The sequence below is a fragment of the Lentinula edodes genome (assembly GCF_021015755.1).
Source record: "Lentinula edodes strain Le(Bin) 0899 ss11 chromosome Unknown C8R40scaffold_9, whole genome shotgun sequence".
Lineage (NCBI taxonomy): Eukaryota > Fungi > Basidiomycota > Agaricomycetes > Agaricales > Omphalotaceae > Lentinula > Lentinula edodes.
In genome coordinates, this window is record NW_025764315.1 from 585,393 (window position 1) to 608,265 (window position 22,873).

Genomic DNA, 22,873 nt, shown 5'->3' on the forward strand with positions numbered 1-22,873 from the left:
AAATAGGTCTAAATTCGGTACGATAAACTCGAATAGCCCTTTATCCGACTTGGGTCCCATATATACACTCCGATCCTTGTAGTCATATTGGTTGTGACGCTTCCCAAAGTTTCTCCAGGTTTCTCCCTTGTTCTTTTTGTGGAAAATGAAAATCAATTTACCTCGAACCTGCACCTTTCCTTATATTCTCCCGGGGAAAATCATCAGTGGTTGCAACTGGCTTGCAACGGATCTACGAAACATATACCCAGATCCTCGCCTGTTCATTGTCGGTTCCTTTCCTATACAATCCCATACATCTCGATCTGCCGAATACTTAAAGCTACTTAAAGGTGTTCTTGTTTATTATCGGGGAAATCAAGGGCAATGTTCGATCTAGTTCGATGCTTCCAAGTGCGGGTCCCCGCGCTTGAGAGTGAAACGCACAAGCCATCAAACAACATCAGTTCAGAGGAATAGTCACCTAGGCTATCATATTTATCCTCAGATCTTCCATCCTCCATGCTGGTAAAGATTTGACAAATGACATTTGCCATCGTAAATAAATGCTCAACAATAGACTTGCCACGTCGATGGAGTACATTATTGGACGGGAGGTGGAGGTCGAACGACGAATATATAAATAGTTAGTTACTGTTACCCATGTACTGTACTTAAAGACCGGTTTGAAGATCAGAGATAGCATCGCCAAATGCAGCGCTCCACGTAGTCTCCAATTGGGTGGCCTGAGCAACCACCTCTTGCTAGCAAAACGATTCAATGTTCGAAGTGTTGTAAAACATTATATGAAAGAAAGGGCCCTTACATCAGTGATGATGTCGCCGATTGCAGCGATTAATCCTGTGGCTGCGGCTCCGAGAGTAGCCAAATCAGACATGATGGCCGACGTTTCATTGATACTGGTAAAGTTGGCTCCTTTCACGGCAATTTGAGTTAGCCCACCAACGAGAATGGTAGAAGAGTTCTCTATTTGACCGAGGACGAGCAGGCCGTCCATGTCAGTGGAGAAATTCGAAGTAGCCTATGGATTTTTACAGTCAGGGTAATTTAATGTGCTTGGAATTGTCGAAGAGTATACCTGGGTATCTGTAATAGCAGTGTTGAAGGCTGACTCCAAGGCAACACTGTCGTCGTGAATGGCCTGCAATTTTAAATTCGCAAACGATTCAATTTCCTCTGGAGTAAATATCACATACGGCAGCTCCGTCAGTAGTACCGGCGAACGCGTTGACGTCGTTATCCCAAGTTACAAGCAGCGACGAGATGTTAGTGATATCAGCTTGAATTGTTGCCATGTCTCTCTTTATGAGTGGCGTCCCCATTGCAATAGTCAAAACTGAGGCGAACAAGAACACAGCGGTGAGTTGGACCATTGTCGACGATGGGCTGGCGTATAACAGAACTCAAATATTCAAGCACTGCTTGTATACGCCTTTATAGGTGTTAGTCGTGAGTTCTTTTTGCGAGCATATGTGTTGGAAGAACAGACCTATTTTAAGACCTTGCCCTATTCAGAAGACACTCATTCTTCCCATGATAAATTTGTTCTGCACCACTCGGGAGTAAATAGATGACCTTACAAAGGGAAGAATTTAGTGTATTTGGATGGATTTACATCGCGACGTCAACACCCAGGATTTGGTGCGAAAACTCGTCCTGAGAGAACCAGTATAAACATTCAATGATTCCCAAGTTACTGGCGATGAAGAAATTATTAGCATGCAATGGAGAGGGAAGGATTGGGAAACAACATATTCGGTTAATCAAAACAGCGCAGGAGGGTTGAGAATGCAAATATCGGTGGTGTACACGCACAGAGAAGGGTGTCGATTCATGGTGAATGAGAAGGTGATGATTTGGCGCGACAAGGCTAGCTGGTTTTGACAGAACGACAGGAAAGGACATCCACACATGGATCCATTCACATTGAACTGCTATTGAATGCGCTGAAATTGGACAAGTAAACCAACATGAGCGAGCCGGGAAGAACTGTACGGTATGGTCTTTTTGACACGATACCGGGCGATCCCCCAAGGCTTGACATGGCGCGCGAGCTGCACCAGACGTGAATAAGGAAGACTGCAATCCCAAAGTAATGTGATTGAGTTTTAGTAATTGGCGCGCAAGCCTAAGGCTTCGTAACCATACGTCTGCAAACATATTAGGAAGGAGTAGGCAGGAATGCGACGAAGTCAATTCCAGACACCCAAAACAGTCTGTTAGTTGCAGGGGAGGAGAAAAGGACGCATCAAACAATCGGGCTTGCCGCGTGGACGGAGATAGTTAAACGGTCACCGACCAAGAAGGACAAAGCATGTGTATATAACCCACGCGTCTCGTTGATTCTTGCTTCCACAGCGGATGTAGAGGACTGGAAGAAAATTGCTATTGAAAGACGCACGTATCTAGGTCAAACACGAATTCTGATGCCTTGGTCATATTATAGCATAAATATAGTTGAGGGCTATCCACTGCTATCCATCACGCCGGGTGACAATTAGTTAGTACCTGTTAGAACATTATCGCCGACCGTCTTGTATTATCATAGTATGAAGAAACTTATTCCTCGTATAAATTAGAACATGTACCTACCGTCGGGAGGGTATTACTATTCGCGACATTGTTAACTAGCCAACACCAGCTATGTCCTCGCGAGGCTGCGGTTTCTCCTTGAGACTCGCGAACCTCCGTCCGGCCTGAATACACCACCATACGAAGCTTACCGTGGAAAAGTTGAAAATTTTTTCTCAACCGCGAAGACCGCCTAGAAGAACGGAGACGTCCATTTTAGGTTGACCGAGGCGCGTTCACGTCGGCGTTGACTACGGCGAGAGGTCCTGTGGCCTGAGATTCGGCATGGGAAATTCTCCGGTATGTGAGACGAGAGAAAGGAGAAAGATGACATCAGTTATTTTGCCAGTAAGTACTTATCGGCTTCATTGAGAACGGAGACACTCAACCGTAACAGAGAAGATACGGGAAGTATCCAGTGCTGTAAAATGATATCGAAAAGAAAATTATCAGGGTATTGTCGGAGCGCCTACAGAGATCAATAGACCATTGTGGACATTGGACATGTCGGACTATGTCGGATTGGAACTTGATTCTCAGGTGTGATTCGTCTGAGTTTTGGAGAATGCGATGCGGATAGCATTGAAGAGGGGATGAGGCAGCCAAACATGTACTACAACAGTAGCAATACTGCCACAATGCTCACTCGTCGAACGGCAAGCTGAGGATACAATAGGGATACATTGTCCATTACATAAACAGTCGCGACACAATACCAAAGGATTTGATTGGATCTGAGCCACGTGCCACAGCGTACAATCTCCTTCCGTTTCTCCTTCGTCGTTTTCGTTAATGTTTGCAAGACTTCCTCGACAAGTCTCTCAAAGGGCTCTTGCCACAAGGAGATCAATTTCCTCAACATGCTCTCGCCGCTCTGATGCCTTGTTCGTTGTAAGCACAAATTGCTTAGGTCAATGCCCTCTTCCGACAATTTCATAGCATCGGGACACACCATATAACAATCCCAAGGTTAATCAATCCAATAAATATATGTCTGGGACTCGTTCCTCAATTTATGACAGATTCCTTTCGAATTCGATGCTCCCAATCTGAAGCGCGCAGAGGAAATAATCAAGCGCTATCCTCCACAATACAAAAAGGCCGCTGTTATTCCTCTTCTTGATCTTGGCCAGAGACAGAACAAAGGATGGACGAGTATCAGCGTGATGAACTATGTCGCCAGACTCTTGGAGATGCCTCCCATGCGGGTCTACGAGGTCGCTACTTTCTACACCATGTTCAATCGGTATGTGTCATTATTCTTTTTCGAATTCACCACTGTGGCCTTATAGACCGCATAACAGTGAACCCATTGGCGAAAACTTCGTTCAAGTTTGCACGACCACCCCGTGTGCGCTCCGTGGTTCTGGTGAAATCTTGAAGACTGTCTGCAACGAATTAGGTGGAATCAAGCCAGGAGAGACGACTAAGGATGGGAAGTTTACTGTTATTGAAGTTGAATGTCAGGGTGCGTGTAGCAATGCACCTATGCTTGTTATCGGGGATGATTTCTACGTGAGTAGAGATTCTTCATCAGACATCGCTTTGTTTATGAAAAACCATGCGTTCGCAGGAAGACTTGACTCCCGAATCTACGAAGTCCATACTAGGCGCCTTCGCAAAGGGGCAGAAACCAAAGCCTGGGCCGCAGAGTGGCCGTCAAACTAGCGAGAACGCTGCTGGGCTTACTACGCTTACAACAAAGGTGCATAGCAAGACGTTTTCATGCTTCACTGTAGCTGATCATTTTATTAGCCTTATGGTCCAGGAGAGTTTTGTTTACCCGAGTTCCAGTAGTCACTATATACATCATAAATCATTCAAAGACAGGATATTGCATCACAGTTTATGAGTATTGTAAAGGTCACTAGTCAGTGAGTTGCTAATCATCCCCTTCTCCGTCGTCGTACCCGTATATTCCTTCCCCTGAGTCTGGAAGTCTTTCAATTATGTACCTGCGAAATGTAAGGAACAGGGTGTGACAAGCAAAACCACAACGTACAAGATTTCTTCTTTCAAATCGTGGCAGTAGCGGTCTGGACGAATCTCCAGTCAGTAAACACGCTCCACGCACAATTACTTGCACTACTCACCAAGAGGCAGATCGCTAGGATCGTTACCTAGAAGTATGGATCAGCATCGTCTGTTGAAGCTCAAGAAGAGAGGGTACTGTACCAAAAGGCATCTCAATCTCGTCAGCTATACCTTCTATTCCCATGAAAGTAAAAGCTACGACTGTAACGATTGGTACAGTCATCCACCCGAGGTCGTTCACCAAAGTTAACGGGAGAGCGAAAAGATATAATGTAACACATTGCTTGAGATGGATACCGTCTGCAGGGAAGAAGGTAGAAGTATCAAGTGGTTCGTTAGTTAAGCAGATATGCAACATACAAGATATAGGAATTGGAGTGTTGGCCACTCGTTCCATGGCAGTCATATTGTCAACCATACTCTGAACTCTGATCAACGTGTCAGGAGATAGAAAGGATGAAGTGGTATGAGGAGTAACTCACAATGCGTTCATGGCATTCATTCCCGCAGGACCTACAGTTTCTAACAAACCCTCTCTCCTGAAGTAGAACAGCAAACGCGAGATCTCATGAGCAATACTGGAATAGAGGTATGGTAAGTAACGCACGTATATAAGAGACGAGAGAAAGTCATTACATCAAAGGTAATGGCAAAGAGTTATCATCTGCGAAAGGCCGAAACTCTACTGTTCGATGGGTCACCGCGTCTGAAAGTAAAGGTGTAGATTGGCTGGGAAGATTTTGTTTGCTACGTTTGGGGCGAACTCGTTTGGTTGCATCACCCCGCCCCAAGTCCGGAGAAGACCTCCCGCTAGACTTGTTCGAAATGGTATGATATGAGGTTGTCAAATCGGATTTGGATTTTTGGTAACCGACTTCATCGAACCGCGCAAAGTTCTTGGGTAGGACATCATGATAGTCGCTCCAATTAAGACCGTCTTCTCCACGTAGGTAATGCTTTAAAGCAAAAGGGAAAGCAAGACAGAGATGTAAGGCCTCGGACTTGATGCGATGGAGCTGAGAGGCAGTGGGTACTGGAGCTTTGCCTTTCTTGCTGGGGGTATCGTCTTGATCTGAGGGAGGAAGGGCGACGTTGACCCAAATCTGACGAGAGAGGTTGCGGACGTTTGAAATGACCGTTGCGAAACACTTTCTTCCTTCCCAAAATCGATCATAGGAGCTCCTGCATAAAATATCACCATGAGAAGCTGTCATTCCGGTTCAATTGCTCCTCGTACCCGTTTCTACGATGCTATTTAGTTGACAGTAAAAACAAAACAAGCAGAGACCCACCTGAAAACCAGGATCAAACCAACCTAAACAGATTGATTGGACTAAGGAACTATGGTGACTGACTGCCAGCAATCTTACTCACCACCACCGAAAGTAAGGGCACGACAGAGTTCGTCAGCATAATACGATATCCATTGTGCCATGCGTAGGCGATAATTGTAGCAAAGAGCGTATTCGTGGTGACAGGCCAGAAAATGCGGCTAATAATCTGTGTATAGTCGAAAGAGATATTCAGAAGCGCGCTATTCATGGAGTTTATAGCGGGTACATACACTGCCTTTGATTCGGAACACATCTGGAAGCCAGGAGTACTAAAGTAGAATGAAAGGTAGGTCAAGATTCGGTGTACGTGGCTTGCTGACCTTTCGTAGATGCTTTCGTTTTGGCTGACAACAGAAAGTTGTAATTCAGGTAAGGAAGGTACTATTGAATAGATGCTCACCCTAAGTGAAGGGAGGACGGAGGTTAGTGTGCGTTTCGCACTTCCTTTCGTGCCTATATCAGACATTTCAAGTGGAAGGCGGGCCAAAGGTGAATGCAACTGGCAGAGTGACTGGCACTGGATCCCTGCCCAGTGGCAAATGGTAGACGCCAGAGATTTGATAAGCGCTCTGCCAATCTACATATCTCGGAAATTGTCGGCCCGTCATTTCTTCGTCTTACCGTACTTACCAAAAAATTTGTCACGTCCTCTAATATTCCGAAGTGCTCAAGGCGTAATAAATTTACAAGAGCCTTTTCAAGGTAGCAGCTCGTGGCCCAAGCTGAAGCCTTTGCCCGAGTCCTCAAAGCCTCAAGCTCGATGATTGACATCTTCAGCTGACTTTTGTGATTAGTCTGCTATAGTCTGCCTCATTATTGATGGCAGTCGCAATTTGGATGCACTGAGGCATACTGTTTTTCGGAAAAGATAACGGTGACGCTACAAATGACATAGAAAATATATGTATCCAGGTCAGGTTTCAAACGTTCATCGATGCCTCGATGGAAGCTGCGGAAGCGGGAGTTCAATATGCTGCGTGGTTGGGGTAAGAGAACTCCAAGGAACAACATCTCTATGTATGTACCAAGAATAATATGATGGAGAACAATAATGACGCGAATGACGAAAAGCGATTAAGATCGTTGCAGATCGTTGCATTGCTGTCAAGGTCTACCACAACAACTCAGGTTATTCAAGAAACTCGGAAATGACTGAAGTATGTAGTTGCTGCAGTGAAAGCAAGTCCAAAATATGAGGGGACTACGTTACAGTAGTACTTATCTCTGTACTTACACAGAGCCTCGACTGATTCTGAGGAATTCGGGGCATGTAGGCATTAAAAGCGCGTGGTAAGTACGTACACGCGTCTTTCTATTTTGAGAACACTTTATTTTCATTCCTCTGAAATGTCATGTCGTCATTAGTGAACCGTATAAAAACTCATCTGTGTTCAGAGATGGACTACATATTTCCTTCACTACCATCATGGCTCTCTCCAAGGTCCATCCTTTTTTCTTTTGCCAGTCGTTGTTTTGCTCACCTCTTTTGTAGCATATCAATGCGGATCGTCTCGTTCAAGATTCTCATGTATCATCGTCTTCTTGACCATCTCGTCTAGGGAAAGAAAACCTGATTTCGTTTCTATTGTAGGACAAAAAATCGAAGCATCACAAGCTCACTGGTATCGACAGCAACACCATCCATCACTCTTATGGCGCTCGGGTAAATAATCTTTTCCTCGCAGCTTGCCTCGCTGACCATATATCCTGAACAGTATGGCACACAGCCCCTTCCTAAATATCACTTTTCTTCCAAGGGTATCGATGCGGAGTCCGCCTACCAACTAATTCACGATGAACTCGCCCTTGGTAACCCTTCCTCTTTATTCTGCTTGTATGCGCGACACCTTACGCTTCTCACATAGATGGTTCGCCTGTCTTGAACTTGGCGTCTTTCGTCCACACCTGGATGCCCGCTCAGGCCGACAAACTCATGCAGGAGAATATGACTAAAAATCTGATCGATACCGACGAGTATCCTGCTACACGTCTGTTTCGTTTATCATTCTTCAATGTTTCGAAGGTTGAAGATTTGTTACAGAACATATTCATACTCGCTGTATCTCCATCCTCGCCGATTTGTGGCACGCACCTTCCGCAAAGCAGGCCATTGGCACGGCCACTACTGGCTCCTCCGAGGCAATTCAACTGGGAGGTCTTGCCATGAAACGTATCTGGCAGGAAAAGCGCAAGGCTGCTGGTAAGAGCATCCACGAGCCTGGGTATGCGGATTCTTCTCGTCAGTTGTATCGCGCACTCAATGTCATATTTCTGCAGGCCTAACATCGTCATGGGTGCCAATGCTCAAGTTGCGCTTGAGAAATTCGCCCGTTACTTCGAAGTCGAATGCCGTCTTGTCCCCATTTCGGTTGAGAGCAAGTATCATCTTGACCCCAAAAAAGCTATGGAATACGTTGACGAGAATACCATCGGTGTTTTTGTGATACTGGGTTCAACGTATACTGGCCATGTGGGTTTCACAATTCTAAAGACGGCCCATAAAGCGGAAAATTTGACATGAATTTATAGTACGAACCAGTCAAGGAGATGTCCGACCTGCTTGATGAGTAAGTCTAATTCAGGTTCAGCTTCAAGGGCAATGCTTACATCTATTCTAGGTATGAAGCTAAGACAGGTTACTCTGTTCCCATCCATGGTGAGTTGCTGTTCTTGGCTGAAGACGGACGCAATGAAACCTGAATTGTGTGGCAGTGGATGGTGCTTCTGGTGGATTCTTTGCCCCGTTCGCCACGCCTCAACTGGAGTGGGATTTCAAGCTTCCTCGTGTGGTCTCCATCAACACTTCAGGCCACAAGTTTGGATTGGTTTACGTCGGCGTTGGCTGGGTTGTTTGGAGGGACCAGGCACATCTACCGAAGGATCTGATATTCGAGCTACATTATCTCGGATCCGTCGAGTACTCGTTCTCTCTCAACTTCTCTCGTCCAGCTGCACCGATCATTGCACAGTATTTCAACCTCATTCACCTCGGTTTCGAAGGGTACCGCAACGTTGCCCTTGATGATCTGCGCAATGCTCGACTTCTGAGTCGAGCTTTGGAAAATAGTGGTTACTATACGGTTCTTAGTGACATTCACAGGAAGCACAGTAGCGCAGGCGCTACTATCAAAGACGTAGTTGGTATTGATGACGATGTGACGGTGCGTTCGTTGCTCATTTATGATTTATCTTTGTTTGAATACATTTGCTGATCAAAAAGTATGCTGTTTAGGACTACGAGGCAGGATTGCCCGTAGTTTCTTTCCGGTTTTCTGATGACTTCAAAAAGAGTTATCCCGAAATTCAACAAAAATGGATTCAAACTCTGCTTCGAGCTAGAGGATGGTACGTCTTAGAGACTCGCTCATCGCTTGTACAACACTCAATGTGTGCTACCAGGATCGTCCCGAACTACGAACTTGCTCCTGATTTGCAGCAAATTGAGATTTTGCGTGTTGTCGTCCGTGAAAATATGACTGAAGTGGTGAGTTCTTGTTTCATCGACGCGATGTTTGTGGGTTTGACTGATTGTCTAATCAAGCTCGTTGATCGTCTTGTCTCCGACCTCATGGAAATAACGGAGCAGTTGACAACTGCGGACTCCCCAATGCATGCTCTGAATGACCTGGGCCATGGCCACTCTAGTTCATCTAAGACGGAGCATACGCACGGCAGACTGGAAAAGGGCGCGGGAAGCACTTCTTCTGGAACGTATGCGAAGCAGTGTTAAAAAGCCTGTGCAGAAGAAGAAACAAGAATGTACTACTATGAATTCGCTCGTATATGGAAAGGGACTGTATTACCTTGTGGACTTGGGCGATAGTTTCGTTGTAAATACTCATGTATGATTGAACGGTTGTTTTCCGTCGCGTTGAAAGTAACAAGGATGAAAGCGCCGTTTCGCATCGATCGATAGTGTCCATATACAGCGCGAAATGGGTAGGCGAGCAAAAACTACAATAAATGTTGGAGTATGATACACAGTGTTCTACTGACTGAGGATTGTGCGCACAAATGATTCGTAGTTGACATTCCCGTCACTAAACGCGCACATCAGTGAAATATTTTGGCCATAAACGAGCACATAGAGCTTACGCGCCAATCTGAACTCCTTTCAGCAACTCATCGACCTCCTCGTCCGACATCTTTTCCCCTAGCTGTGTAAGCACATATCTCAACTCTCCAGCGCCAATGAATCCATTTCCTTCCTTGTCAAATACCTGGAAACCGCGGATGAACTCCTCTGTTGAATGAAGAGTCAGATGCACCTCAGGTCCAACGCCCCAAAACAGATCGCATACCGGGAGTTCCAGCAGGTTTGAACCCGTCTGGACGATTTAGTATTTGTAGAAAAACGGCGTAGTCCACTAATGTCGTTAATTAGATATCAGTGGGTCCTGGAGGTAGACTTGGCGCACCATCTCTTGGAGCTGCTGCAACGATCTCCGCAACTTCTGCTTGAGTAGGATTTTGACCCAGTGCTCTCAAGAGGTCTCCCAGTGTCTCCCTTGGTACCTTTCCTGTCCCCTTTTTATCGAACAAAGCGAAGGCTTCCTTGTACTCTGTGCAACTCCATTATGATTTAATGGACGTGATCTAGGATATAGATCTTCACCTGCGTTATCGCTCTATAGTCGATGAGTAGTGATCTGATAGACGTATACAACGATAGAGCTTACCATGATCGTTGATACGAAACGTCTGGTGGTCGTAAGAAAGTTAGAGGATTGTGGTTTGTATATATGTGTTGTGTCAACCGCGTTTGCTTCTTTCCTTCCGAACCTCCATCAATCCGTTCATTTCACCAAGTGAAGTGTTTACAGCTCAGCGTTTGAAATGGTCAGCTTAACGCTTGCAAGTTCTGTCCGAACTCGAAGAATTTAAGAGTTCCTAGGATGTTGATCCCCTTGCCGACTCTGCCCCGCCGCGCTACGCTATAGAGTCAGACGAAGAAGATGAATATAATCCATTACAAAAGTTGTCCTCGGAAACTTCGTCACCGCTAGAGCTGAAAGTGGTTGGTGATTTATCATCGAATCGTCCTTTAATCGTGGTGTCTGGGAATGCAGGCAAATACTGGGCTAAAGGAAGCTCGCTCGGAGAGCAGACTGGGGCAGTATACGTTAATGATACTCAAGTATGTGGAAAAAATCTTGATTGCACAATCTCGAATCGAGGCTGATGTATCCGCTAGGTCGGTCTAGTTTTTACTCCATCCTGGTCGAAATCGACAATAATCGTATCCGAGACGTTTGCAAGACTCCCCGTTGTCAACATGCACTCGTATGCCGAAAAGTTGGTCGAGCATTTGAAGCCTTCCAGGTAATTTTAGACTTGCAGATTATCGTTGTCTCGTAGCTACATCTCCAAACAGCATCGTTCTTCTCGATACGTATCCAACACCGATCTACGTTACTTCACAGCCGATTGCACTCCAGGATGCACCAATCCGCTATCTTTCTACTCATCAAGTCGATCATACAATCGTACGTGTGTCTGTCCCCTTCCCATCCACCTCTCATTCACCCAGTAACCAACTACGACTTTCCAGTCATCGTTGGCTGAACGCTTCTCGCCTCCAAATTTTGTGCATTCCACAACCTCGGCTGCTCTTATGTCCTATGTAGCATCAACACCCCAGACAACGTCGCGTCCCGACTTGAAAGCAACGCTCCTACTTTTGCCTTTCCCGAGGATCCCAACGCCTGCTCCAAAAATTCTTGGACGGTCCGATTTCTCTCACCTCACTGAGGACGAGTATCAATGGTCTGAAGTTATGATGAATATCATACAGAAGCTGTTATTCGTCGCGGTTGGAGAGAAGTCTGATGCTTGGCACACACCATTGAACAGTAGCAGTAGTAAATCGTCAGTCAATGTCTTCGTCAAAGCACAAGTACCTATAGACGACGGCATGTATATTTAATGTAAAGAAATCGTCATTTGGGTGATTGATAGATAAATCATCAGGCAATCTGCGCGACCTGAAACCTCTTGAACCAATCTTGAACTTGACTCTTTCTTTCTCCGGAATGACGAAAGATTCATGTCACTTTTCTATGCGTTTTCTTTAATCTCCTTGTTCTGGGTCATCGTACACATTGTCCACCGTCTTCGTAAACCACAAGCGGCTTTATTGCCGACGTTGAACAACATCCCTCGCGCCCGGAGCTGGGCGGATAGTTCCACGAGTGTCATAGTCAACAAGGTCCTATTGAGGATTCAAACAACTGCCTTCAACGCAAAACATGACGAACTTGCGGGGAAGCTCAAAGATCGGCGGTCGAGGTCTCTAAGAAAATGGACGGCAGCGTTTTATAGCATTGGAGTTGGAGCAGGCATATGTGGCTTGGTCATTGGTTTTGGTGGCCTCCTCTGGCTCACAGGAAACTCTCTTTTCTTCCAAGTGTTCTCGGACTCCGAGATCCTACCTAGTCATCGGAAACGGGACCTCAGTAGTCCTCAGCCCGATGCGAGAACTTTTATACAGCCAATCGTGAGTCGATTCGTTGGAAAGTTTCTGCTCTCACTAAACGATTGCAGATACCTGGGGTGACAGTCCCTTGGGCACACCTACCTATCATAGTTATCGCGGTTTGTCTTTGCCAAATTGTACATGAACTGGGACATGCTATAGCTGGGGCACTGTAAGCAATATCGGGTACGGTGCTGCTTCACTATCCCGCTGACCCTATTCCAGCTACTCTGTCCCTATCACTTCCTTGGGAATGTCTTTGACGCTCGTAATACCCTCCGCATTCGTATCTTTCCCGACGGGGTTCCTAAGTTCATTAGACGTGATATCAAGGGCACGAATCATTGCCGCAGGTCCTTGGCATAATCTTGTACTGTGGGTTTTCCTTGCAGTGCTCGGAAGAACGACCGACCTTGTAGAAAGGGCCACTGGTGTTGGAAATATATTGGTTAGTCTTGGCTGGGAGGATATGTCAAATGTAGGCAGAGTAGTTGTAGGTCTTGACGACGTGAGTCAGTCCGTCATCTTCAGGAGTCGGACCTCTTATTATTTCGTGGTAGGACTCACCTTTGAATAGTGTGTTGAAGGTAGGCTCTGTGATCACCGCGTTGGACGACACATCCCTAGCGGACGAGGAAGACAGATGGTCTCAGTATCTCATGCCTCAAATTCCTTCCGACATTCCATGGTACGGCTGGTGTGTTTCTCGGGAAATAATGCAAAGTGAGCTAAATTTCGAATGAACTTCTGAAACCTCTGATTGATAGCTACTCAGCCAGTTCTTCCGACTGTTGCAGCGAAGTACATCCCACCTTGGATTACCTCTGCTTCGACTCGCTCGGATACGGTAAAGGGTGCCTCAATCCGATACCCATACTTTCCATGAGTAACGCTCAGTTTCGTTGTCAGCGAGGAAATGACTGTGATGACAATGCGGTTTGCGCGCAGCCAGATAGCTCGGCGTCGATACTAAGGCTCAGCGTTCAAGGGCAGGATCTCATTCTGTGGAACGGGCCAAGGAAAGAGATCTGGGAACAGGGTGCGCCTTTATTATAAGGCTTTATTCCTAGAGTAACTGAACTTGCTTTCTAGTATCCGTAGGTCGATACGCTCCAAGATTTTGGTTCATACCTACAAATACAATCGGGATACTGAGAGACTTTTGGAGGTATGCGATCATATACTCCTCGTCAGATTAATTGTATTTCGAATGCTCGAAAAATTCTAGCTATCTCCAAATGGCCACCCTTTCACTTTTCGTCTTTAATCTTCTACCCCTTCCTTTTCTGGATGGCGCTCAATTATTAAATGCTCTTTTGGATTATGTACGACCTGTGTCGGAGCTCGGTGTCGATGAGGAATCAGGTATCTCACAAAGAGGTCCCGCGGCATTGTGGAAACGACGTTTCGAGCGATTGGTACAATTCGGTACCCTTGGTATGATCTTGCTGTCAGTGTATATGCTCTTGCGTGTAGGCGGGACTTCAGTGTGATATAATTTTAAAGAAAACAACGGTCCTTTGCAACATGTGAAGCAGGAGTTACACAGTTCTTCCTCGTTGCACGGTATGTCGGTACATACATACCCAATTATGTAAATATAAAGAATGCCCAGACCAGCTAAAGATCAACCTTGTACAGTTCCTGGTAGACAATTGACCGCCCTTCAGATTGTGTCAACATGGATGGTGTTTCTTGATTTATTGGTTCTCTGATAAGTAAGTCACTCCGTCGGGCATACTGAGGCATCGTCGCCCCGCTGAATCAGTTGTCTCTTTTTTAGATATTTTTCTCTTCATTAGGCACGTGGAGCTGCAACCTGATGCAACGACTACCTAGATTGTCGCTACTCTGGCCCGACTCCGTTCCTTGGTTTTGGTCATGATTTTATGAGTTGCTTCAAGCGTTCTGTAGGTTTGAGTGCAGGCGCAATTAGAATTGCGAAACGGCCGTGAGTCGATTTGGATTCCCAGTGGATGACTTCCCGTAAGGCGAGCGAAGCCATATGGGGAAGGTCCCTGTCGAATGCAAAACGGGTAAACAAATATGATGTGTACTCTTGTGTACTGGATTCGGATGATTTCCCGTAAGCCTTTGGCCCTTTGCCCAATATATATAATCTGAGTAAATGATTCTTGAGCCGGTCTGATAGGGTCTGATGCGACGGACAGTCGATACGCTGTTCGCTTATTCCAGTAAGCGAGTCAGCTCAGCGCTGAATCGGTTATCGATGTTCCTCATATAAGAAGTGGTATGTACATACATTATTAGCACTCTTGGTCGAATTCGAATTCTCGTTCACCCTCATCGTCCTTCTCTCTTTCCGCGGCTGGTCCGCCAACAGTATAGCACTCGTCTTCATAGATTTACACCACAAATCTCACTCATTTTCACAATGCATTCATACAGAGCTCATTTGTCACCCTTGCCCTCACTCTCGCTGCGAACGCCAGTCCTGTGGGGTACTACTCCAATACTTACGCAACTCGAGAGGTCTCTAGTCCTGAAACGTACGACATGCGGGACATCTTCTCTCCTGCTGAAGACTTTCCCAAAGCACGCGATTCGGGGAATCTCCTCCTGCGAGGAGATTCCCCACTGTGCCAAATGGACATCCGCCTCCCTACGAGGAAGCGATCGCAGCGCCCCATTCTGGCACTGCCGAGAAAACACCCCCTAAAATCGACACAATTGAGAAACCAGTTGACCCGACGAAAGTTGAGCTTAAGCCACCTGCGGCACCTGTTCCCTCGGGGGTCGTAAAGGGAACAAAGACAGGGTGGACGAGCAATATCAACCCCAAAGTAAAAAAATATGCCAAAAACGCGGCAATAGTAGGAGTATCTGCCGGTGCTCTTGGAGGAGCCCTCGGCGGCCTTTTATGGGCCGTATCCGGCTCGTGTACTGGGCCAGAGCATAATCCAGAGCGGCGCAGTGAGTTCTTTCTCTTCCCCTTCCCCTTCATCACGATTACTCAAATTGTATGTAGGCCCTTACGGTGGTGCGCACTGTTAATTCAGGATGGTGATTTTTTAATGGACTGGTACTCGACGCTCGTTATGTATGTCATGCTGGGTATGTAGAATGTTTGGATCGGAAGGGTATACTTGATTTGGTACATCAGTTGTATAGTACCTTACACTTTGTGTTTAAATTGCTTTGTGTTACACCAATGAGAACGCACGTACTATGGTTCACAGGGTACTTCCGTAAACAGGGTACTTCCGCATTTTTGAAAATCTCATATTTTGAACGTTTTAGGTCGATAAATGCTCTCAGACTTTTTATGTAGTACTTTCTAGGTTCTCTATAGACATACTGTACTATATGAAATAGATTGTATTCAGGGGATGCATATGTACAAAACCAAAATACTGTAATATACAAGCGTGACTTTAGATTGAAGCCTCAGGAACCGTACGAAGAGCTGGTAGATAGCTGTAAAAATGACATGGGCATTAAGTAGAGGTTCTCATCAGCTAGCATAGCAAATTTAAAAGCAATCCAATATGTTGTAGAGATTCGACAAGCAGATAAAGTGAAGAGGGTATGCGACGTGACAATATTTGATTCCAGCTTCATGCCGTAGCCTCGGCAAACCTCTGACACTCTCCAAAAGCGTGATCAACACAAGTTCTGCCTCAACCCTGCATCAAATGGCCAAGTGTGCCAGAGTGCCGAGCAGCGGCATTGATGTGACTCAGTGTGACCCAAGATGCGGAAGTACCCTGTTTTTCCTCGGTCATGGTCCGACGCTCTGTTTATGCCTTATCTGCTTTAACATGTAAGACAAAAGACAAGCTTAACATGATTCTAAATAAGACTGTCTACTCAGATTTTTATTTACTCAAAAATTTAAGACATTATTCGCAATATTCAAGAAATCGGAAGTACCCTGTGAACCATAGTAAATTTTTGAAAAAGACGGATTCCACAACAAAGATTCTGATCACGGCTTAATGGGAATTGAAATTTTTGACTTCTTACACTATGGACTCAACCGATTTTTTTTCTTTTCTTCATGGTGCCCCCGCAGAATCTGAAAAAAACGACATGGATGAAGAGATGGAGGAGGTTGATCCTCTAGAAACACTCCCACAAAAGCGAAAAGCAACAGAATCTTTTTCAAAACTTCCAGATGATTCAAGTTCATCCAAGAAGGCCAAAATGGAAGCCACACCTGCTACTGAATCTATATCAAATCCGGTTGTTCTCGATGACTTTGAAACAGAAGCCAAGCGAGAAGTTGCTGCCAGCGCTGGCTTAACGGGAGGCGTTGAAGCTGGTTCACGGTTAGAATTAAGGCATCAGGTACGATTTCCAAATTTCTGACTAGAGTGGCGTCTGAGCTTTCTGACAGGTTCGACATCAAGTTGCAGTTCCCCCAGGATACCCCTACATCCCAATTTCTCAACATGTACCTCCTGCAAAACCTGATCGAGAATATAAATTCGAACTGGATCCTTTTCAGAAGGTTTCTGTCCACGCTATTCAAAGAAACGAAAGTGTTCTTGTGTCTGCGCATACCAGTGCAGGTAAGACTGTCGTGGCAGAATATGCCATCGCCCATTGTCTGGCGCGGAAACAGCGTGTAATCTATACGAGTCCCATCAAGGCTAGTCCGGATGCCATTGGGTTCTACTATGGTCTCTCTGATTTCTTCTCTTCAGGCTCTCAGTAATCAAAAATATCGCGAAATGCTGGCTGAATTTGGGGACGTTGGCCTTATGACTGGAGACGTCACAATCAATCCCTCCGCAACTTGTCTCGTTATGACTACCGAGGTATGCAATCTGGTCATTTTCGCGTGTCCAAAACTTGAAGAATCATCAATAGATTTTACGCTCAATGTTATACCGAGGCTCTGAAATTATGCGTGAAGTCGCATGGGTTGTTTTCGATGAAATACATTACATGAGAGACAAGGAACGAGGTGTAGTCTGGGAAGAAACCATCATCCTCCTTCCCCATACTGTCCGATATGTCTTTTTGTCTGCAACAATACCAAATGCCATGCAGTTCGCCGAATGGATATGCAAATCGCATGAACAGCCTTGTCATGTCGTTTATACCGACTTCCGACCCACTCCATTGCAGCACTATCTTTTCCCGAAAGGCGGCGAAGGCATATATCTTGTCGTTAATGAGAAGGGCGAATTCCGAGAAGACAATTTCAGTAAGGCTATGGGTGAAATACAGGAACGCGCAGGAGAAGACCCTGCTGATCCTCGAAGCGGAAAAGGAAGAAAGGGAAAATCAAAAAAGGGCGGCGAAAAGAAAGGTGAGTGTCATGAGACAGGTATGATTTAAGCACAGTTTTGATTGTTCCATCAAGCTGTCTCCGACATTTCTCGAATTATCAAAATGATCATGGTAAAAAACTACAATCCGGTCATCGTGTTTTCGTTCAGCAAGCGTGAATGTGAAGCCAACGCGCTGCTAATGTCTAAATTCGAGTTCAATTCTACGGACGAGCAAGATCTCGTTACGAATATCTTCACCAATGCTATCGAGAATCTTTCTCCCGATGACCGAAATTTACCTCAAATAGCCCAGCTACTTCCCCTTTTGAGGCGTGGCATCGGTGTCCATCACAGTGGTCTTCTTCCTATTCTGAAGGAGGTCATCGAAATCTTGTTCCAGGAAGGACTCATCAAGGTTCTTTTCGCTACAGAGACTTTTTCTATCGGTTTGAACATGCCTGCTAAAACAGTTGTGTTCACTGACACACGCAAGTACGATGGACGCGAACAAAGAAGCTTATCTTCTGGCGAGTATATCCAGATGTCTGGACGAGCTGGTCGTCGTGGGCTCGACGACCGAGGAGTGGTGATCATGATGTGTGACGAGAAGTTGGAACCCAGCGTAGCCAAGGAAATGATCAAAGGAGAAGCAGATCGTCTTGATTCGGCTTTCCATATCGGTTACAACATGGTAATGAATCTCATGAAGGTGGAGGGCATTAGTCCAGAATTTATGTTGGAACGTTGCTTCCACCAATTTCAGAGTAGTACAGGCATACCGAAACTCCAAGAAGGTGAGCGCCGCGATTGAATACCCAGCCCCCATTCTCATCCGTGTGTTCCAGAACTGAAAACCGAAGAGAGAAGAAAGGACGATATTTCAATACCAGACGAAGAACGTGTTGCCGAATATTATGAATATCGTCAACAGTTAGATCTGATGGCAGCCGACTTTCGAGAAGTCATAACACATCCCAACTATGCTTTACCGTTCCTTAAGCCCGGACGTCTTGTAAAAGTCAAGTATGGCAATCTGGACTTTGGTTGGGGCGTCGTCATCAACTTCAGCAAGCGTTCACCCCCCAAAGTAAGGTTCATCCACATTTTGAAGAAAATGCTAATGCGCACTTTCTTTTCACTAGAATCAGCCTATGCTCAAGGTCGACATCCCGCCTCATGAACAATATATTGTCGACGTCCTACTGAATTGCGCGTCTGGGGGAAGTGTTTCCACGAAGGACAAGATCAACCCAACGCCTACGCCTGGAGGCATTCAACCATGTCCGCCGAATCAAAAAGGTTCTCCGCTCGTGGTCCCAGTAATTCTTTCCACACTTGAAGGGATAAGCCATCTGCGTATATACCTTCCCAAAGATCTACGACCCGATCTCAATCGCGAAACGGCGTGGAAGAGTATTCTTGAAGTTCAGCGTCGTTTTCCGGACGGCGTCCCACTTCTCGATCCAGTGAAGGATATGAAAATCAAGGATGAGAAATTTACTGCCCTTGTTCAGGTGTGTCGTAAACTGATATATCGGTCCATCACAGGGCTCAATTTATTTTGGTTCAGAAAATTGAAGCAATGGAAGACAAGATGTACAAAAATCCATTGCATACAGATCCTCGGCTTTCTGAATTATATGCCATGTATAAAAATAAGAAGGAGCTACAAGACTCGATTCGGTCTCTGAAGAAACGTATACAGTCAACACATGATGTTCTTCAAATGGAAGAACTGAAATGCAGGAAACGGGTACTACGTCGGTTGGGTTTCACAAGCGCAATGGATATCGTGGACACCAAAGGAAGAGTCGCTTGCGAAATCAGTACCGGGGACGAACTTTTGTTAACGGAGCTCATCTTCAATGGAGCATTTAATACACTGGCTCCAGAACATTGTGCGGCTCTCCTCAGCTGCTTTGTATTTGATGAGAAGGTCGTTCGTTCAAAGGTTTCACCTTGAGTCATATCTGAATTTTCGTTATACAGAGCGAAAAACAGACCAAGCTTAGTGAAGAGCTCGCTGCTCCGTTGCGCGTAATGCAAGAACTCGCCAAACGTATCGCCAAAGTGTCCATCGAATCCAAGTTGCCGCTGGATGAGGAGAAATATATCGCCTCGTTCAAGGTAGAGTTAATGGATGCTGTGATGCAATGGTGCCGCGGGGCGTCGTTCTCTGATATTTGCCAGGTGCGTTTTTCTTTCGCAATGTTCGCAAAAGTAATTAATCATTGTTCATCGTCAGCTCACCGACATATTCGAGGGCAGCATCATCCGTGTGTTTCGGCGATTGGGAGAGCTACTGCGTCAGATGGCAATGGGCGCTAAAGTGATTGGCAACACAGAGCTTCAGGAAAAATTTGAGAAGACCTCAGAGATGCTTGAACGTCCAAATTCTGTGATCTTCTGTTCCTCATTATATTTGTAGAGGATTTTCCTATATCGAGTATACATACAACCATCATTGAATGCATAGTGTGAGGAACTGGGCCTGGAAGCGCCCGAGTAGCTCCAGGCAAATCCCGGCGCTTGTAGTCTGTAGTTTTTGCGATCTTTAACCACTAAACCCTGCCTCCTAACATGGGCGGTCCTAATCTTGAAGTCTTCAAGTTTTCCTTGTATCTCTTCATCCCTATATGTGCCCTTCTTCACTTCGGTGATCCTCAATGGTACAGAAACACCGTCCTGCCTGTGAGCAATACACACTATTGTTGCATATCTTACGACCGTTCTAATCTCCCCCCCACCAGTATAAAGAGCAATTGTTTCCTCCGGAGCAAAGACTACTTCAGGCGACTTACAATTGCTATACTCAAGTGTGCTTAATATTCATCTATCCCTTTTAGCAACTACCTACAGACCAAAGTTCTCTTCGAGAAGAATTGGCCCGAATCAAAGGTGAAAGATTGGCGCGACGGCTGGCAAAGCAAGAGGAAAGTGAAAGAAGGTTATAAAGGACCTGACGGCTCGTAGGTATGCTACTTTCATGTCTAGGAATTTGTTGGCTACATCCTTGCTGCTAGAATATACGATAGATAATCAACCCTGCTCTGTTTTTTACATCTATTCTAAATGTCAGTCGCCAAACTAGCTCTGCTTCAGACTGTAGTCTACATCCACGATTTGTCCGTCATTCAAGACGACTTCCCAGTACCCGTTTACATTTCTCTCTATCTCGGCCCTCAACACTTCTTCATACTCCGCCAATTCGCGCAAGCTCACTTTGAAGCCGCCGCACACAATGAATACTATATTCCTTTTGCGTCCGTCAGAGCGTGGCGGGACAACAGCATCCAAAAGCTGAGGCTTGTACGCTGCCGCGAGAGTCGTTGAACAGGCCAACTCTACCAACGCTTTATGGTCGTCTGCAAGCAAACCTTAGCGTGCGTACAGTTATTAAGAAGAAAGACGCACCGGCGAATGCAACGGCTGATTGCATACTTAATTCATCCGGAATAGTCACGCAACGAATACCGCCTTCCCTCTCCAGTGCCATCCTGACACTACCGGTCGCAGGCTGCGATGCGCCAAGAGACCCAGAGGCTCTGGAATGAAAACTGTCAAATTGAGCCAGATCCAGTTTGGAGGCTTCATCGTGCACTTTTGTTACATATGAGGGGAGTTCGGTAGCAAATTTGCTGGATCCGGACGAGTTCAACAATATGGAATGATGGAAGCAGTTGGAACCCATAGTTTCCAGTGCAACAAGGGGCACTATATACACATATGCAGAAGTGAGTCCAGCATGTACATCTTGAGTATGACACTAACCATGATCCCATTGCACTTTTTTGCAGCCAACCATGATTCCCGCAAGCAGGCCGCCTCCTCCAACGCTACAACAAATGGCATCTGGCTCAGCCACCGACCATTGCTTCAACTGATTGAATGTCTCTGTTATCATGGAACTATGCCCTTCCCATAAGAGCGGCTCGTCGTACGCTGGCACCACGACACTGTTCGCAGTCCTTTCAGATTCAGACACACAACGATTTGCGAGACTCACGCGTTCTCATTCATCATGGCCCTTTCTTTTGCAGCATTGAAGGCCTCTAGGTAAAATTTCCCGGCAATCGCAACATCTGCATTCTGCTCCTTTAGCAATTCTACAGTGCTCTTTGACGCTCCTTCCGGAAGGAAAACAGTACATTTGGCCTCAGCAGCCTTCGCTGCGCACGCCACCGCAAGCCCTGCATTCCCTCCTGATGCTGTGACAAAGTGTACATCTCTGCCTTTCCTTTTCATAGTCTCGCGCACAAATAAGGACATTCCACGGAATTTGAACGAATATGAGGGATGCACATTCTGCAATGATAAACTTGGATCAGTATTCCGGGACAATCTCTCTGGATGCGAACCTCGAATTTGAGGAACGCGTTTACTCCAAGCAATCGCGAGATGGGTGCAGATAGTATAAGAGGTGTTTCCTGCCAAAGATATGGGCTATCCTGATCCATCTGTTGATGTAATTAGTCAAAAGTGAAAAATGCACCGGTCTCGGGTGGATAAACTGTTACGTGATGTCGGAGGACGCGTGCTGTCCGCGGACACGTCATGGTATAATCGGTGACTGGATTACCATGGCCTAGCTCAGACGAGATACTCAGGAGATACTTATGTCGACTGGATGGGTGTATAGTCACCGACTCTGAAAGAGGAGGTCCTTGTTCGCACCAAATGGCAATCAAAAGTCGCCAGTTTCTGTGATGGATCAGTCATCATTTATTTTTTCCAGTTAATTTCGGGGCACCCGGCACAGCCGAGCACAGGCTTAACCTCTGTCAGTGACCTGTCATATTGTTGGTAGATCCGACATTGGTCAACAGTCGCCACTTTGCTGTGATGGATCAGTCATCATTGATTTTTTTGAGTTAATTTCGGGGCACTCGGCACAGCCCAGGACAGCCTTAACCAGGTTTAACCTCTGTTACTGACCTGTCATATCGTAGGTGGATCTGACATTGGAAATTGGATAATCAGTTCAGAACAATGTTATTCAAATTATCAATACAATTGCCTGTGCCCTAGTGTTCCCTGCTGTGCTAGGGTTGAATGAAGATATTATTACATGCTGGTGCTTATTGCAGTTACTGTCGTATATTCAAACCAGTGTGCGGCGATGGTAGAAATGCAGTGATGGTAGAAATGCAGTGATACACTCTGATGCAGCTTGTTCGATCCATCTATGTTAAATCTCACAATCTCACAATGGAACA

At 45.8% G+C, this 22,873-nt stretch overlaps 10 protein-coding genes across 10 annotated transcripts; 6 read left to right on the top strand and 4 right to left on the bottom strand.

The window, feature by feature from the left end:
- Window positions 1–653: 653 nt before the first annotated feature.
- C8R40DRAFT_1067817 (uncharacterized protein) lies at window positions 654–1,373 on the bottom strand (the record flags this gene model as incomplete). Its single annotated transcript, XM_046225939.1, has 4 exons — window positions 654–743; window positions 806–1,021; window positions 1,079–1,141; window positions 1,197–1,373. 4 exons carry the CDS (start codon window positions 1,371–1,373, stop codon window positions 654–656), a joined length of 546 nt encoding a protein of 181 aa, XP_046088735.1.
- A 1,990-nt stretch (window positions 1,374–3,363) lies between these two features.
- Window positions 3,364–4,368, top strand: C8R40DRAFT_1039999 (thioredoxin-like [2Fe-2S] ferredoxin-domain-containing protein; the record flags this gene model as incomplete). The annotated part of the gene is made up of 6 exons (XM_046223880.1): window positions 3,364–3,462; window positions 3,511–3,540; window positions 3,594–3,817; window positions 3,876–4,086; window positions 4,145–4,276; window positions 4,327–4,368. 6 exons carry the CDS (start codon window positions 3,364–3,366, stop codon window positions 4,366–4,368), a joined length of 738 nt encoding a protein of 245 aa, XP_046088736.1.
- An 85-nt stretch (window positions 4,369–4,453) lies between these two features.
- Window positions 4,454–6,405, bottom strand: C8R40DRAFT_1168365 (Bestrophin, RFP-TM, chloride channel-domain-containing protein; the record flags this gene model as incomplete). Its single annotated transcript, XM_046231166.1, has 13 exons — window positions 4,454–4,526; window positions 4,574–4,607; window positions 4,665–4,691; window positions 4,747–4,905; window positions 4,966–5,033; window positions 5,088–5,183; window positions 5,242–5,787; window positions 5,843–5,848; window positions 5,898–5,920; window positions 5,980–6,105; window positions 6,170–6,208; window positions 6,260–6,283; window positions 6,340–6,405. 13 exons carry the CDS (start codon window positions 6,403–6,405, stop codon window positions 4,454–4,456), a joined length of 1,287 nt encoding a protein of 428 aa, XP_046088737.1.
- An 875-nt stretch (window positions 6,406–7,280) lies between these two features.
- C8R40DRAFT_909414 (glutamate decarboxylase) lies at window positions 7,281–9,979 on the top strand. Its single transcript, XM_046236649.1, has 13 exons — window positions 7,281–7,380; window positions 7,432–7,467; window positions 7,531–7,602; window positions 7,655–7,748; window positions 7,805–7,927; window positions 7,981–8,161; window positions 8,217–8,409; window positions 8,469–8,506; window positions 8,558–8,595; window positions 8,652–9,100; window positions 9,172–9,284; window positions 9,339–9,423; window positions 9,481–9,979. Exons 1-13 carry the CDS (start codon window positions 7,366–7,368, stop codon window positions 9,667–9,669), a joined length of 1,626 nt encoding a protein of 541 aa, XP_046088738.1. The 5' UTR covers window positions 7,281–7,365; the 3' UTR covers window positions 9,670–9,979.
- C8R40DRAFT_1235813 (uncharacterized protein) lies at window positions 9,928–10,621 on the bottom strand (the record flags this gene model as incomplete). The annotated part of the gene is made up of 6 exons (XM_046233397.1): window positions 9,928–9,979; window positions 10,035–10,182; window positions 10,241–10,306; window positions 10,358–10,501; window positions 10,555–10,567; window positions 10,604–10,621. The coding sequence occupies 6 exons, from the start codon at window positions 10,619–10,621 to the stop codon at window positions 9,928–9,930; spliced, it is 441 nt and encodes a 146-aa protein (XP_046088739.1).
- Window positions 10,622–10,692: 71 nt separating this feature from the next.
- On the top strand, window positions 10,693–11,936 carry C8R40DRAFT_1094718 (uncharacterized protein). The gene is made up of 5 exons (XM_046227666.1): window positions 10,693–10,778; window positions 10,834–11,076; window positions 11,134–11,261; window positions 11,314–11,425; window positions 11,491–11,936. The coding sequence occupies exons 1-5, from the start codon at window positions 10,776–10,778 to the stop codon at window positions 11,863–11,865; spliced, it is 861 nt and encodes a 286-aa protein (XP_046088740.1). The 5' UTR covers window positions 10,693–10,775; the 3' UTR covers window positions 11,866–11,936.
- C8R40DRAFT_909534 (uncharacterized protein) lies at window positions 11,925–13,508 on the top strand. The gene is made up of 7 exons (XM_046236650.1): window positions 11,925–12,435; window positions 12,483–12,586; window positions 12,640–12,922; window positions 12,975–13,137; window positions 13,190–13,300; window positions 13,363–13,453; window positions 13,507–13,508. Exons 1-6 carry the CDS (start codon window positions 11,986–11,988, stop codon window positions 13,368–13,370), a joined length of 1,119 nt encoding a protein of 372 aa, XP_046088741.1. The 5' UTR covers window positions 11,925–11,985; the 3' UTR covers window positions 13,371–13,453; window positions 13,507–13,508.
- Window positions 13,509–16,364: 2,856 nt separating this feature from the next.
- C8R40DRAFT_1094736 (rRNA-processing arch domain-containing protein) lies at window positions 16,365–20,143 on the top strand. Its single transcript, XM_046227667.1, has 10 exons — window positions 16,365–16,725; window positions 16,775–17,029; window positions 17,085–17,198; window positions 17,251–17,695; window positions 17,750–18,451; window positions 18,503–18,744; window positions 18,800–19,171; window positions 19,228–19,593; window positions 19,647–19,847; window positions 19,903–20,143. The coding sequence occupies exons 1-10, from the start codon at window positions 16,405–16,407 to the stop codon at window positions 20,083–20,085; spliced, it is 3,201 nt and encodes a 1,066-aa protein (XP_046088742.1). The 5' UTR covers window positions 16,365–16,404; the 3' UTR covers window positions 20,086–20,143.
- Window positions 20,144–20,150: 7 nt separating this feature from the next.
- Window positions 20,151–20,700, top strand: C8R40DRAFT_1094739 (uncharacterized protein). Its single transcript, XM_046227668.1, has 4 exons — window positions 20,151–20,348; window positions 20,408–20,449; window positions 20,504–20,630; window positions 20,681–20,700. Exons 1-3 carry the CDS (start codon window positions 20,238–20,240, stop codon window positions 20,609–20,611), a joined length of 261 nt encoding a protein of 86 aa, XP_046088743.1. The 5' UTR covers window positions 20,151–20,237; the 3' UTR covers window positions 20,612–20,630; window positions 20,681–20,700.
- C8R40DRAFT_1094744 (tryptophan synthase beta subunit-like PLP-dependent enzyme) lies at window positions 20,701–22,379 on the bottom strand. The gene is made up of 5 exons (XM_046227669.1): window positions 22,016–22,379; window positions 21,664–21,962; window positions 21,429–21,613; window positions 21,072–21,371; window positions 20,701–21,022 (listed from the first exon to the last, which is right to left on the bottom strand). The coding sequence occupies exons 1-5, from the start codon at window positions 22,112–22,114 to the stop codon at window positions 20,745–20,747; spliced, it is 1,161 nt and encodes a 386-aa protein (XP_046088744.1). The 5' UTR covers window positions 22,115–22,379; the 3' UTR covers window positions 20,701–20,744.
- Between the last annotated feature and the right edge of the window lie 494 nt (window positions 22,380–22,873).